The 15,003-nt window shown below is 38.9% G+C and overlaps 1 protein-coding gene across 1 annotated transcript in view; it reads right to left on the reverse strand.

Moving 5' to 3' along the window:
* Positions 1 to 2,009: 2,009 nt before the first annotated feature.
* SLC40A1 (solute carrier family 40 member 1) overlaps positions 2,010 to 15,003 on the reverse strand; it is a gene marked incomplete at its 5' end in the record, with an annotated part of 14,474 nt that continues 1,480 nt past the window's right edge. The window contains 6 exons of the mRNA XM_010713365.2: positions 2,010 to 5,209; positions 6,157 to 6,822; positions 7,307 to 7,549; positions 10,521 to 10,647; positions 10,975 to 11,090; positions 11,880 to 12,039. Coding sequence (XP_010711667.1) covers positions 4,890 to 5,209; positions 6,157 to 6,822; positions 7,307 to 7,549; positions 10,521 to 10,647; positions 10,975 to 11,090; positions 11,880 to 12,039 — 1,632 coding nt within the window. The remainder of the gene's footprint in view (positions 5,210 to 6,156; positions 6,823 to 7,306; positions 7,550 to 10,520; positions 10,648 to 10,974; positions 11,091 to 11,879; positions 12,040 to 15,003) is intronic.

The following is a 15,003-nucleotide window of genomic DNA, read 5'->3' on the forward strand; positions in this document are numbered from 1 at the left end:
AAAACAGATTGCTCCATCACTCTCTACCCAGAATAAGACTGGAAGGCACGTGGCTGCATGCTTATGACCAAATGCAATAAAACTTTAACTAGAAAGAAATATTGACCCACACAAGGACAGGACAAGCCAAAGTATTTGAAAAAGCATTACTGAATAGTTTGCACTTTGTCCATACACTTTGCAAGTCTTTAAGCAAACATCTTTGTCCAGTTTTTTCTGCTCCTCAGCATTACAAAATTTAAAGCAGAAGCTCGAGGCACAGCCTTACTCCGGGAGCAAAATCCTCTTACTTAATCCTACAGTGCTTACTACAGCATGCAGTTAACAGCACCAGCACAGAGGAAGAAGAACATGAGTACAGGAGGTAAGAGAGTACTAAGTACCAGCACACTAATATGAACCACTACATTTTCCAGGATTAAGTGCCAGAGAAATGTACGGATGGCAAATACAAGTCCTGCAGGACGTGAAAAGCGGCTGACTTGAAAGCAGATAGAAAAACATTATTATGTCCACAGAACCAGTTTCAGAACAGTCATTCAGTCTTTTCAATCCATTAGTTGCACTTCTCTTCAGAAAAAATAATAGTCTTTACTTTCAAGTACTTCAGGTCTTCCAGTAATCTTCTGCTGTGCCTATGACTTGGCACTGACTCAGTAATACCTGCTAGTTTTTAATGCTGAACAGCAGTATAAGAGATTTGAAATGAAAGACTGGAATTGGCTGTGCATTTCTGTTACAAACTTCTTGGTTTCTTTAGGAAGATTTATCTGCAAATTGTAATCTTTTGTAGACCAAGTTTAAAAACCACGCATTGCGACACTACCAAAAAAGGCTCTGAAAGAAGCCTCTGCTCAGTATGAAAAGAACATAACACTACACGAAAATATGTGGTCTTTGAGAACAACAGGAAATGAACACTTGGCCAATTTAAGCAAGTGAGTTAGCTCATTTAAACGGTAGGGATGGAATCCACTCTGATAGTCATCTGGCACTACGATTCAATTTTCAGTCTCTGAAACATCAATGCTAGGTTTGAAAAAACTATTTGAAAAATAAAAGCAATTGAATATTCCAAGGCAAAACAATGAAGTGTGTAGTAGACGATATTCTTGGCCTTCCACGGGCATGCCTTACAACTCCACTACCTAGTGAGCAAGGCAGCACACCGAACAAGTGGAGCAGACCCTATCTTCAATCATCCTACCTTTGGCTGCTGAGCACTGATTTCCACAGAACCTTGGAAAACTCAGCTTTTCCAAATGTGAACATCTAAATCATGAAAAACACTGGCACCATCAGATGAAAAATTAAGGACTCCTTTCAGCCAAGATGATGTTATTAAACCACAAAACATATTAAACAATACCATTAGAATTCTTTTGCCGTACCTGCAGGGGTACACCTGCAACAGAGTACTACAGAGTATTCTAACACTTGCCTAACGTTCTCAGTGGCAGTGAAGATGAGCAATCCTTGAAATGGAAGTCAATACCTCAACTTGAGCACTGACATTTCGGCAGCTCCCACTACGAAGTGACAAGTCACTTAGCCTGCCACTACCAAGTCTGATACATGCAAAGCCTGTACTTTTAATCCCCTACATTCTAATTTCCACATAGCAGTAACTAAGTATTTTAATACCAAATAACTAATAATTCTAATTTTCCCAGTGGAATAACATAACTGAAGACAAACAAAGATATCTTTCTAAACAACTCTGCAGGGTAAAATGGAATTGGTTCAGGAAAATCCTATTTAACAAGTGCAGTATCCTTCCCATGGCTGACTACAAGCGATCATACACCTTATGTGGCAAGCACAAGTCCTGCACAAAATAATCAGCTGAAGTATTTTTCAAGATTAATACCACAACTTGCTGTTTCCTTTCTCCTCAGTGCTTTCTGTTAGTGTTTCCATCCCATCGCTATGGAAAACCTTCATCTATGGGAAGAGTATTAGATGTAGCACACCAAGATGAATGCAAACTGAATAACACAGGACAAATATTTCTTTAATGCAAATTTATTCATTAGCTTTAACAAGATTAATACATAAATCAATACTATGTCCAGCATAAGGTTGTATAACAAAATAGGCTATTTTGGAAATATTGATTTCTAGTGTGTACATTTTAAGGGCAGTATCCATCCAAATTGGACATATTTAAAAAAAATAAATAAATACAAGGCCAAAATGCTTACTTAATGAAAGTCTTGCTAAGTAAGACTTCAGGCTCCACATTGCTTCAAAGCACTAATCAGTACAGGTGTCTGTGTACATTTTTAAGACATAGACATTGTTGTGCCCAAGCAGCGTTTGCTTCTTCAACATCTCATAACCGATTCGGTCCAAAGCATACATCTCCAATTTGGACCTCATTACTCCTCAAAAAAGCTAGCATCCATGTTGCTATTCTGTCTTTTAAGATTGTCTTGCCTTCCAGTCATATACCTGCACATACAAATCCTAGGAACAGTATGCATACAAAATATGAAGGACCAGCCCCCTCCCAATACTACTTCTTTGGTTTGAGATCCAGGCTACAATACCTAGTGGGACTATTTGTGAAACAAACCACTGTTCTACTGAAATAAGGCTACAATGATCTTAAAAACAAAAACACCACTTTGACAATAGGAAAGAAGCCCCCAGATCTATTTCCCTGTGTATTCCTGGGGGGCAGCCTCCAGGGAACTGCATTTCTACCTTTGTTTCCCTGCAGGACAGCTAGTCCATATATATGCTGGCATTTAGATTTTCCTCCAAGTACAGTACAGAAAAACCCAGGCTACCTTTGTTTATATCAAGCAATATTAAAAATTGATCCAAATTTATATTATATAAACAAGACAACAAATTTGGAAAAATCAGACATTTACTACTTGGAAATTCCTTACTGGTTCAACCCTACTCTTCTACCACACACTGTAAAGCTAATTCTTTGGGCATCTGTATTTTACAAATCTAGATAAGCTTGCTTTATTTTACTTCTGACTCAAGCTTTGCTGACAGCAAAGTTCCCTTTTGCCTATTCCTTTTTCCCTATTCCCTTTTACCAATTTACATACAGGATTGAGTCACATAAAGCTCTTCTAATTTACAGATTTTACCTTTATTACAACAGAAGAAAATCCAAAAGCTTGGTCAAAATATAAACAATTATAAACCTAGTGAAAATATCCCTGAGAACATTTCAGTGACATATCAGTAATGATTGGTTTTGGTCCATTAGAAGAGAAAATTTACTCCTTCACAGTTCTAGAACTCCGAGGGCTACAATTGGGTTTTATATTGGATTCCCATTCATTCATTTTTCATTCCCCTTGCAGAATACTGTGAGACAAAAGCCACTAGAGTTTTTTTTTTTACATTCCATTTAGGTAATTGTGACAAATTTTGAGATGGCCCAGATCCAGCCCGATGTAATGCTTGAACGGTAACGGAGTTTACAGTCTTACATCCCAGGGTTGAGGTTTGGCAACACAGATGACTGCGCTAAGGACGGTACCTAAAATAAAAACCTTCAAAGTGATGTCACTTACAAGACGTGTCAGCAACAAGTGAACAATATCCTTCGAGGTTTTGCACATTTCTTATAACTTTGCAAAGGAACATTTCACAAAGATTTATATTTAGAGCCATACTGTCCTACCGTAGGAAAGCTCAGAACGCTAGAAGGTTCAACTGTACTGAAAAAGTGCTTAGAATATTTTTCACAAAAGTGCACAAATGGCTAGTGACTCCAAAAGCATTGTGTTAGTACACATGTAGGGTCAACTAACACAAGAACTTCTAAATCACAGGACGAATCATTCTCTGTTTCTCTTAAGCTGCTTTAGAGGGCCACACAATCCAACATCTCACCAGTTTGTTCAAAACAAGTGAAAGCTCACATAAATGTAAAACAGATAAACGCAAGCAATCCATCTCTTCTGCCTGGAATACACATTATTTCCCAATAACTAACACTTGAATAGGGTTTCTGAATACAATAGCTTTTGAAATAAACTCAAGCTGTTGTACTCTGAGGCAAAGGCTAAATTAGCCCAGACTTCAGCTTTTCTGTACCAGTACTCCTGACCTTAGTACTCTCTGCTACATCAAAACTGAGCAGACTTGTCATTTGCAACTAGGAAAAAAAAAAAAAAAGCCATGCTTTATAATGTTACAGTATATTAGTAGCTTCTGCTAAAGTGAGTTTATGTTCTACTTTATGAAGTGCAACACTGTAATACAATATCTTGTACCTATAGTTACTCTAACTTTGAGGAAACATGCAAAAAAAAAAAACCTACACAGGTGTTTCTGTAGAGTTAAACCATAAGAAATACAATACTAGACATCTGTTCCAAGAAAGCGTCAGAACAAATGGATGCCTTCAGGAAACCAAGAAGGACATTTTAAGCCTTTTGAGAAGGCAGGGGGGGCAATACATGGAATGGGAGACGCTTATGGAAAAGGGAAGAACACAAAACCAAACATGGTACATCAAGCTTTTTTAAAGCAACTAAACAGTCTTTTTTGCTCAATGAGCAAAATAACTGTTTGGAATTCAAGGAAAAGTACCTATGTTTAACTGCTGATGGTTATCACGAGGGGCAGGACAGAAGAACAGATTCAACATTGTCTCACAATCAAATATTGGATATGATATCCAGCTTTGCTTTGGAACACCAGATGTTAAGATGCAATGGAGTTGTCCCTGGCCAAAAATGAAAACACTTGTGTGGGCTCCTTTAAGACCAATGAGTTCTCTTGGGAAGGCTTCCTTTTATGTTTAAGTTACGCATTCAACTCTACAGAAACGCCTTAGGCACGGTTACAAAAGGCAATATGTGCTTAACCATGATATTAATGTATGAAGTTAGTACGAGAAGTGGATCCTTTCAGACAGTAGAGGTATTACCAGGCAGTGAACTATCAGAAACTGCTTTGGGATCAGGAGTGCAACAAGCAAGAAGTTGTTTTCCCAAGCTTTTCTGAGCAAATCTGAAGTACATTATGTGGCCCATCGCAACAAAAGACACAGAAATAAGCACCAATAAACCAAAAGCTTCTGGATTGGGGGCCAAGATGACCATGATGAAGTGCAGCAGATCGAGAAGATAATTCATGGAGTTTTGGACACCGTTTATGATGCCTCTTTCAGATTCTGCCACATTTTCTTGGAGCAACTGTGTGACAGTCAAATCAAAGGACCAAAGGCCTATGGAAGAAAAACAGAGTTATCGATCTAACAGAGCTTCTCAAGGTAAGCTTTCATTAATGATACAACCTAATTTATGCTTCAGAATAATCACTACTGCTAAAAATACACAAGTCAGGTCAAACTAACCTCCCTTCAGAGTAGAATGGATTTCACACTTGCACAGCTGTGAGCCATTTATTTTCCTTGAGTAACGTCTCCTGAACTAGTACTAACAGATCAACACACCAACTTTCCTGTCACATCTTCCTTCATCACATCTATTAACAACGTTTTGCTCATCAGTAATAGCTATTTTACAGCAAGTTTACCTTGCAAAACAATTCTTACACACGACCCTAGTATTTTCCTCCTGCAAAACTCACCAAAAGCCACAGAAATTCTTATAGGGTACAAAGGTTCTACAATACTAACACTAGATTACTTGTCAATTAATTTAATTAAAAAAAATAAAATTAAAAAAAAAGCTAACATACAAATCAGAGTTGCCTCTTCTGAACTCTTTTGTTGGTCACAAGTTTAAAGATTTGACCATTTATTCTGTGGACTAACTTGGTGAACTGTGAAAATTGAAGGTATTTGTTGCATAGATGTTTGGATCTGTTTCCTATCAACAAATAGTTTCATTTGATTGGAAAAAAAAAAAAAGAAGAAGATCTTTTCAGAGATGAGTTAACAAAAAAAAGTCACCTCCAAGTGTGACATTTTCTCACACTGGAGCAGAATCATGCACAAGGAGTTAGATGTGCAACCTTTGCACCAGCAATGCTAATAGAAGATAGTTTCATTTGCATGTTAAACGTAATTAATTCATCTTAGATTTGTAATGCAAAACTTACACCGTAGCCTACAGTTCTAAACTCAAATTTGCATTTCATGGACAGGTTTTCTAAATTCTAAAATTTAAAACACTCAATGTCAGATGTCAATAGTGACAAAATACTCACCAACTCTAGCAGCAATGACTCCTGCAAATAGGAGACTAACAGAGATTAAAGGCACTGGCTCGGGACTCATCTCTGGGTCAGTGTTAGCAGGAGTAGCAGACCCGTTTAACAAGTTGGGCATTCCAGTTGCAGAAGCCACTTCAGGCTCACCTCCTAGAGATGCCATAGTAGGTAATGGCTCATTTTCAAACAGCCTGGCACTGATGTCAGCAAATGGGGAAACAGTCAAATCCAGAGGACTTCCAGGCATGAACACAGAGACGACACATAAAACCAGACAGGATAACTGGGCAATTCCAGAAATAAGGCCTGTACGGATCAGGCCACATTTGCGACGAAGCCAGGTGAAAGCTACCGTTCCCATGATTCCAGTGATTGCTGAGGCACCCATCAGGAGGCTTAGCACAGAACCACTCAAACCCTGAGTGTATGCATAGCCCGTAGTAATGCAATCAAAGCCCAGAACAGTCATATACAGAAATGCAAGACCCATGCCTGCAAGAAACACAGGCTGGTTGTAGTATGCAACCCATCCATCACGAAATGTGATGAAAGGTTCAGCAACTCGGGCAGCGCAGCCGACTTCCTTCTCCTGCTGGGACTCAAAGCCAGTTACATCTTTCTCAACAATTAACTGCACTCCTTCAGCAGGTTTCATGTCATTCTCTGCAAACAGAAATGCAACCGTTAGATACATTCCTGCCCCCAAAACTGCAGAGTATGAACTGCAAGACAAGTGTTTGCAATAAGTTCACCGTTTCAGAAGTTAAATCAGTTAAATTTGGTAATCAATCAGTATTCCCCTACTTAGATAAGGGTCTTAAATCTGACCCATACAGTATGATCAAGCCAAGTTTCTTTACCAGTTTAAATTTCTGCTTCTTCAGTGCAACACCGCTAAGAACGAAGCACATGGAAGAATGCTTCAACTGACAAACTTGTTACTGAATCCTGTTTCCATAAGGAATGGATTCCTTATTCATTCTTCACGCACTTCAGCTAGCATTAGATGGTATTTTAATACAGTTTTGTAACCAGAGAAAGTAGGAAATATTTAAGCATCGGTGAATATCATGTTATGATCGTATAGCATTGAATGATGTCGCGAGAACAGTGTGGACTTGAACAGTTACATTTGTACTTTCGATACCTTTCTTTACATTCAGTTGTTTCAGTTCTGATTCTTCAACTTTTGAACACTTGAGAGCCAGAGTAGGAGTTTTCTGATAAACCTTCCATAGCAGCAGGTATTCCACGCACATCGACATCAGGTTCCAGCCAGAAATGAATCCACAGCCAATCATTGGGGAGCCAAATGTCATTATCTGACCAACTGCCATCGGGGCCAAGATATTGGTCAGCTGATCAATTCTTCGTATCGTGGCATTCATATCTGTCAGAACGATTGTATAAGTTGCTGAACACTTATCGCAAAATATTCACCAACATATTTGAGAATTACAAAAATACACACATCAAGCTAAACAGCCGTGACTCAATTTCAAGTGATTTCAGTGAGAATAAAGACTTGCTGGAACTCCTTTAAAGTGTTCCAGGATCAGAATTAATATCGAGGCCAATCTAGGTGTTCCTGAGCCAGATCTCTCCGCTTTCAGTTTTGCCTAAATCCACGTTCAGGATTCTGGGTTTAGAGCGGAAGCATTTTCTTGCAGGCAAATGAGTATTTCACAAGACCACCAGCCAGCCCTACATTCAAGTGGCGCTATGAAATCCTGAGTCTCTCTAACACGCAAACACAATATACATGACTCCAGAAACCATACACGGTAGAATTCATCCCCGAAAAGATAATTTGAGAAACTACAGTCTCCCTCCATTTATTTCTAATAACTGGTGACCACAGCACCCAATGTGATAGCTGCAGACCTTTGAAATGGCTTTCAATTTTCTTATCGAGTCACATTGCTAGATGGCAGCTGTACACTTACTCAGAACTTACTGAGCAAAGTCCTCCCTCCCTTCTGTTCCACATCTGGATGCCTATGGTCAAAACAAGTAGTCCATTCTTAGCATGAATACATCTTACATTTGGCTGCGAAGGATGAGATTTCTGCCTGCAAATCAACTTCAGCCATCACACCCTCTAAGTTGCTTCAGGCTTCCACTGAACGGTGCCACTGCTCTGCCCTTAAGAGCTGCTGAAGGCTCTATGTTTTCTTGCACACTAGGGCTTCGGGCTGCTTAGAAGTAACTGATTTTAGAGTCCTATTGTGAAAATAAAGCTTACGAAGCGAAGATGAAATTAACAGTACAAAGCTGCTTTACTAAATCTGTCAAGATTTGTTCCTTGTCATTCAAATAAACAGTTAGGTTATTCAAGATAGTATTGAATGGACTTGGAATTCAAACAATTTCACTGATATTAATTGAGATGAACAAGTTCGAGTCTTGCAAACTATTTGGCTTCAGAAGCTCCAATAACAAAGCTGTCTTATATTTGGATAAGGTTAGTACTTCCAAACTCAGGAGAGCTACAAAGTAACCTGGCTGAACGAAAAAAATAACGAGTAAGAAGGAAGAAGGGGCAGCCAAGGCAATTAATACTTGCCTCCTTTACTGATTTTTTTTTTTTTTTTAACCAGGACTGCTCTTTGAGGAAACCTAACAGTGCCGAGTTGAACAACATCTTCTGCAAAGTCAACACTGGCACTTCTTTAGTTCAATTAAATGTAAATTGAAGATCCCTTACGATTCAAGATAAAGCAACCCTATCCAGCCTGAGAGAAACTTGCTTTTAAACAGATTTGGTGAACCAAGCTGCTTAGTCTTTGCTTTCTTGTATTGTTTTTTTTTAATTGCGTTGCAAGAAAATTTCCTGTAACATCTTGCCTGTATCTTCAGTACCAGACACAGTGGTCATGAAAGTGTGTGAAGCTGTGAAGTAACACAGAGGCAGAACTGCCTCCCATGCAGCAGTTCTCTGCAGGTGTGGCCTGTACCTTATCTCATGTGCAGGAGTACAGGGTTTGGATACACGATTTGCTGAATAAGAATTAACACAAGAAGAAAGGTTAATGAGAACCACTGGAACTTCAAAGCTCCTAAGGACAGATCAGATTTTTCCATTTGTGATTCACACACATAAACAAAGTTAACAGTACTGCTGCTCTGCAAAACTCATGATCTAAAAAGGCACTGCAAGGGCAACGTAAGACTTCAGTGGAGAACTTGTCTCCCTTTCATTTCAAAGTATACACTTGATGCACCTAAGGGCTGACCTCTCCTGGATGCTTTGGTAAAGTAAAATTCCTTCCTTAGAGATATATTAGAGATTTATTCTTTATGAGTAATTTAGGCAGTTTGCAGCAATATTAAAGTCCAGAAGCTGAAATGTTGCCAAGCTTAGAGGTATCCAAGCTCCAGAAGCATCTCAGACTTGGAACTTTCAGTTCCCTTGTTACCTCAAGGATCTATAAATGCCTTAGGAGGTCAAGCTGCTCTATGCCTTGCTGGCACTTCAGTATCAGTTCCTCTGTCTGGGAAGGCTTTTGCCTCTGAATTGCAAAAATTTAGAGCACACCCAAGTTCATCACAAAAGATGCCACTTCCCAGGCTTACATGATTTATCATTATTTACACAGCACAGCGTAATGAACACCAAACTGCAGCAGAATTTGCAGAGGAACTCTTTCACTCCCCTAATACTGCCACACCACTGTGCAAGAGAGGGGGGGAAAAAAAGGAAAAATATTTACAATGCCGAAAAAGATGAAGTCTCGACTCTTAGTATCAAAGATAACAGATATCAAAGAAATACAGAGTCTTCAGATACAAGTGAAGAAGTTTTCTTAGGGAGTTCAACACTGAACATGAAGTTTCAGATGCAGCTGTATGCACAGTATCTCTTATCTGCAGCTTCCTGATCCACCTACTTCACTGTTCTGGACTTCATTCCTATATATCTCTCTTTGATCCCTATGTAAGGAGCCCAGTTACACAACACAGTTTATTCCAGGGACCTAAAAATAAAGTATTGCAACACTTGGCTTTCAGTTCCTGAAAGTTAAATAGCTTTCCTATTAAACACTGGGTATTTGATTTAAGAGTGCGGTGCATGTTTATTTAGTCAACAACAAGAAAGATTTCCTCTGACAAAGCTGCAGTTGGACTAAAACAAGGACAAAAGAAGTTGAGGGCTACCAAACTGTTTTAGTCACAACAGCAACTTCTGATGTCTGTAAAAATAGTTCAGAGCATGGGCTGAAATAAAGGCCCTTTTTTTACTTGCTGTTTTCTCATAGTACCAGGAACTCAAAGATGTTCTATCCTTCATAAAATTCTAGTCTGAAGTCAATCTTGGAAAGTAAGACAATTTAAAGTATTAGAAAGGCAATGTATTTCACCTGCCAGTTTGCTTCTGTCTTCCCCTGCAACCACAACAATCCAGTCCCTCTGAATTGTGATCGCTGTGGCAGTGCTGGCCAAATTAGCAATATTTGCTATCGTGATAACCAGGATATAGCACATCGTCTAGAGAAATGGGGGGGAAAAGTCAGAAGGTGAGAAAAGCGATAAAGGGATCTTCGCTCCTAGCTTGTAAAACCAGAAAAGGCTTTTACATTTGAATCATATATTCCACTCTTACTGTTCGACTGTTACTCTTCAGACAGCGTGATCAAGCCTGCGTTATAGTTACTAAAAGCAAAGAGTCATTTGTTTCCCTAATTAGCTGCAAGTTCTATTTGTCACTTACAGCCCGCAGGAACAAAACAGAGTAGAAAAATAAAAACTCAGTCTCCCACACTCCAGTAGAGTTCTTCACACATTATTTCCTTATTAGCAAATTTGAGCACTCACAAGAAGCCATCCGTGGTATAAGGTCAAAAGCTGTGTCTTAAACAAGAAGACAATCATCAGGATAATACCACACAGGATGACGGATGCATTCTGAACAACCAAGGATGTCTGGGCCACTGTTTTAAATCAAAACAGAGAATAACAGTCATTAACATAAAAAATTAAACTTAGACAAATTCTAAGAAACATGTAAAGATTCTTTAGGCATTTTTAGCTTCCTATTCTGCTCACTCAAATATGAGATACAAATGTCTTACATTCTTGATTTTGAATTTTCAATTGTTTTAGAAAATCAGCTTATGTCTGATGCAACTTCACAGCTAAAGCAGTATCCAATTAAGCCTTCCCACCCAAAAACAAAACAAAACAAGAAACAACTATTTAGGTGCTGACACTATTTTAAGGGGATAAAAGGCTTAGCTTAAGCTTCTATAATTTACTGTCAGCGTAGCATGGAAGTGATTCTATCGTGTGAACCCTTGGCAAGTGCCAGCACGTATGAAGAACGTGCCATTACACTCTAGTCCAGTTTAAAAAAATACTTCTAACTAAGAGAAAACACTTGCATTAAGTGCAAGGTCTTTTTATCTAGATAGAAGACAAGTAACACACGCCATGCTAGTACTAGACTGTAAATAACTTGAGCAGTAGTTTTTACTTTAACCCATGGCTTCTATCTCCTGTATTTCTGTAACTCTACATAATGTACAAGCTTACCTAAATAGCAAATATCACAATCAAAACCACCCACCTCCTGTCTTTGAAACTTTTTTTTTATGATTATTACCACTCTCAATCACTATACTCAATAAGCTCAGCAATTTCAGAAGTTAACTCTAACAGCTTTGCCTTTTGACACTAATTGAGTCTGTCCTTAAGTAAACAGCCTTCTTCGGACATCTAACCTTTGAGCCTCGAGTTCTTGTCCACCCAGTCTCCAATAATGGCTCCCAGAAGAAGAACTGATCCCGCCACAACCAGTCCATAGACTGCAGTCAGGAGCAAGCTGTTTCCATAAAGTTCAACCAGGAATACAGACACAGCAAAATGCCACATACGATCTCCCTTGAAGAGTAACAGAAAGTACACACACAGCATTAACATTCGTACTATTTGAATATTTTATTAATGCCCTGAAAAATAACTGTATGAAAGTATCAGGTGCGTTACACACACAGGGGTGGGCTTTTTTGATAAATGCATCCTATTATCATTGCTTTTATCACAGCATCAATAAGATCATCTGTCCTATTCAAATGTAGCTTAAGCTTAAGCAAATGAGGTAAACTTAAGCTCAAATAGAAAAAAATCTATATATTTGAAATTCTTGATAATACACAACCATGCCATGTGCAACCAGCCACACCTAACAAGACTCAAAACTTGCACAAAGCATCCAGCAGAGCTCACCTCACCAACAGATTTAATGATTATCAACATAACGTAATACTTGATAATACTCATTCAAACCTTTTTTAAGCAACAGCAGCAAGTCAAGTCAAAGCAAGTCACAAATCAAGGGTTCAGTGTTGTCCTCAACATCCCTAAAAGTTAACTTCAGTTTCTTCAGCCATGGCCAACACTGGTGTATTACTAAGAAATTGAATACCAGAGCTTGTTTGGCCTATAGCAACACTTTCGCTTGTAGTACAAAATTTGTACGTTACTGGTACCAAAACAGCAGGCAGAAAAGAAACTCCAAAAGCTGAATTTGTGTACATGACATAGTTTCCATACTATTCAAAACACCTTCAGATCTGTTACCAAAGATAACTGTGGCTTGCTAATGAATACATAAAGATTTTCACATTGTCATATGGTGGGAGTTGGAATCTCACATTTCTAAGCATCTATAAGTACACTACAGAAGTGCTTTATTTACTCTAAGGCTGTTTGTTTCATAAGGATACCTAGCACTGATCTTACGTAGATAAGAGACAAAACTCTTTTCTTCTGTTGTCTTATCTAAAGGAAGCAATTGCTATGTGAAATAGCAAATAGCACAAATTTCTAAGAACCTCAAATAGTATCATAGAATCATTAAGGTCAGAAAAGATCTCTGAGATCATCGAGTCCAATTGTCCACCCACCACCAATATTTCCCCACCAAACCATGTCGCTTCGTATAACATCTAAATGTTTCTTAAACACCTGCAGAGACAGTAACTCCATTACCTCCCCAGACAGCCTATTCCAGTGCCTGACCTCTCTTTTAAAGAAGCAGTTTTTCCTAAAACCCAATCCAAACCTCTTTGCACAACCTGAGGCTATTCCCTGTTGTCTTAATGCCGTTACCTGGGAGCAGAGGCCAACCCCCACCTCACCACAGCTTCCTTCCAGGTCGCTATAGACGGCAATAAGGTCTCCCCTGAGCCTCCTCTTTCCAGACTAAAAAAGCTAAAAGGTTATACTAAAAGGTTGGAAGATGCAATAGAAAACCTCCTACAAAGTAGAAGTCTGACACATCTAACCATCAAGTAACGCAGCAATAAAGAGATATAAGATACGTGCTATTTGAAGGGTCAAAATAATTGCAGATAGTTAGATTCAAGTCTTCAGTGTAGCACAGAGACATGCAAATACTTTGGCTTGTAATGTTAATGGAGTAACCTGAAGGAGGTTTCTTCAACCTGTGTAAACACATTTCCTTTGCCATGGGCAGAAAAAGAGCGGTACCCCAATTACATGAGAACCAAATTTCAAGCCATTCTGATTAGTGTGATTACCTCTTTCTTAAGCTGGAAGAAAGAGTCAAAATAATATGCTTACATTCAAATTTCCTAATAGAAGTTGCTGTCTTTTTCTTTACGCAGAGATGTTTCTGTTGCTGAATTTTGAAGAGAAATTAACTTAGCAAGCACTGAAGTGCATGAAAGGTAGCAGCAACAGGCATTACTATCAGAGGGAGAAACCTAATTTCATGCCATATTCATAGGAAGATTACCCTGATCCCAGTTAGATCATGATTCTGCTCCACAACTCATTTACAGAGTCTATGAACTCTCTTCATCCCTAACCAACACTTACCCAGAGCAATGTGGTCAGGCCAGCCACAGTGCAAACTTCAAACTATAGACAACTATAGCTATCCCTACCTGGAAACACAGGTTTTCTTCAGGAACTAAAATGCTTGAAGAGCAAGCAAGATAAGTCAGCACTGCAGAAGAACAGTATTAGCAAATTACAAAGGTTTTAAGCTGGGATCCGATTTCAAGCTAAAATTTACTTACAACAGTAAGTACTGCCTTCAGAAATTAGTAAAACCTTAAATAAATAAATCCTACTTGCCGTAATGTGAAAATTCCAACTCTAATGTCTAATTCTAATTTCTAATTTCAACTATGGCTGATCAGCTTCACCAGCCTCTCAAAGAGATGTCTTGCTCTTCTGTTAGAATTTTGTTACCCAGCCAGACGGAATGTCTGTAACACTGCCCCAAACCTGAGGACAAGCAGCAGTCTGCTGACAAGGCTCCTGAGGCCAGCAGAGTCATGGGCTGTGCTGAGGAGTCACCACAAAACTCTTGACAAGCGCGAGGCCCAGCATCACCCAGTAGAGACAGTTTGATTCTGTTCCTTTAGTCCTGAGCAACAGACAGGAATGAGTTAAGTACCTAAAGGCAGCAACAGGAGGTCTCAGACACCAGTTCAGCAAAGCCAAACACACATTCAAACGTTCTACTTACAAGAGCCAAAAAGATATGCAGATTGCTCAAATTTGAAGAGGTGACATGTAATCATTTACAGCTTCTCTGTATTTGGGAATGGCTTAGTAACAAAGAAACCAAATAAGCTCTCTCAATCACAGCAAAACAACATTTCCACTTGGGGACATAGTTTAGAACAAAAAAACAAGGTGGTTTAAGTTCTGAAGAAAAAGGTGCTTACTTGCTGTTCCTGTTAACGCTGTTACACTAAAGTTTTGAAGATATAGAAGGTGCAGTCCTGCAACAGTGCTGCCAAAACAAGCCATGTTTCTGCTGTTTCGGCAGATTTGGTTCTCTCTCTTCCCTTCTTTTTTTTTTTTTTT

Source organism: Meleagris gallopavo, chromosome 7 (assembly GCF_000146605.3).
Source record: "Meleagris gallopavo isolate NT-WF06-2002-E0010 breed Aviagen turkey brand Nicholas breeding stock chromosome 7, Turkey_5.1, whole genome shotgun sequence".
NCBI classification, from domain to species: Eukaryota; Metazoa; Chordata; class Aves; order Galliformes; family Phasianidae; genus Meleagris; species Meleagris gallopavo.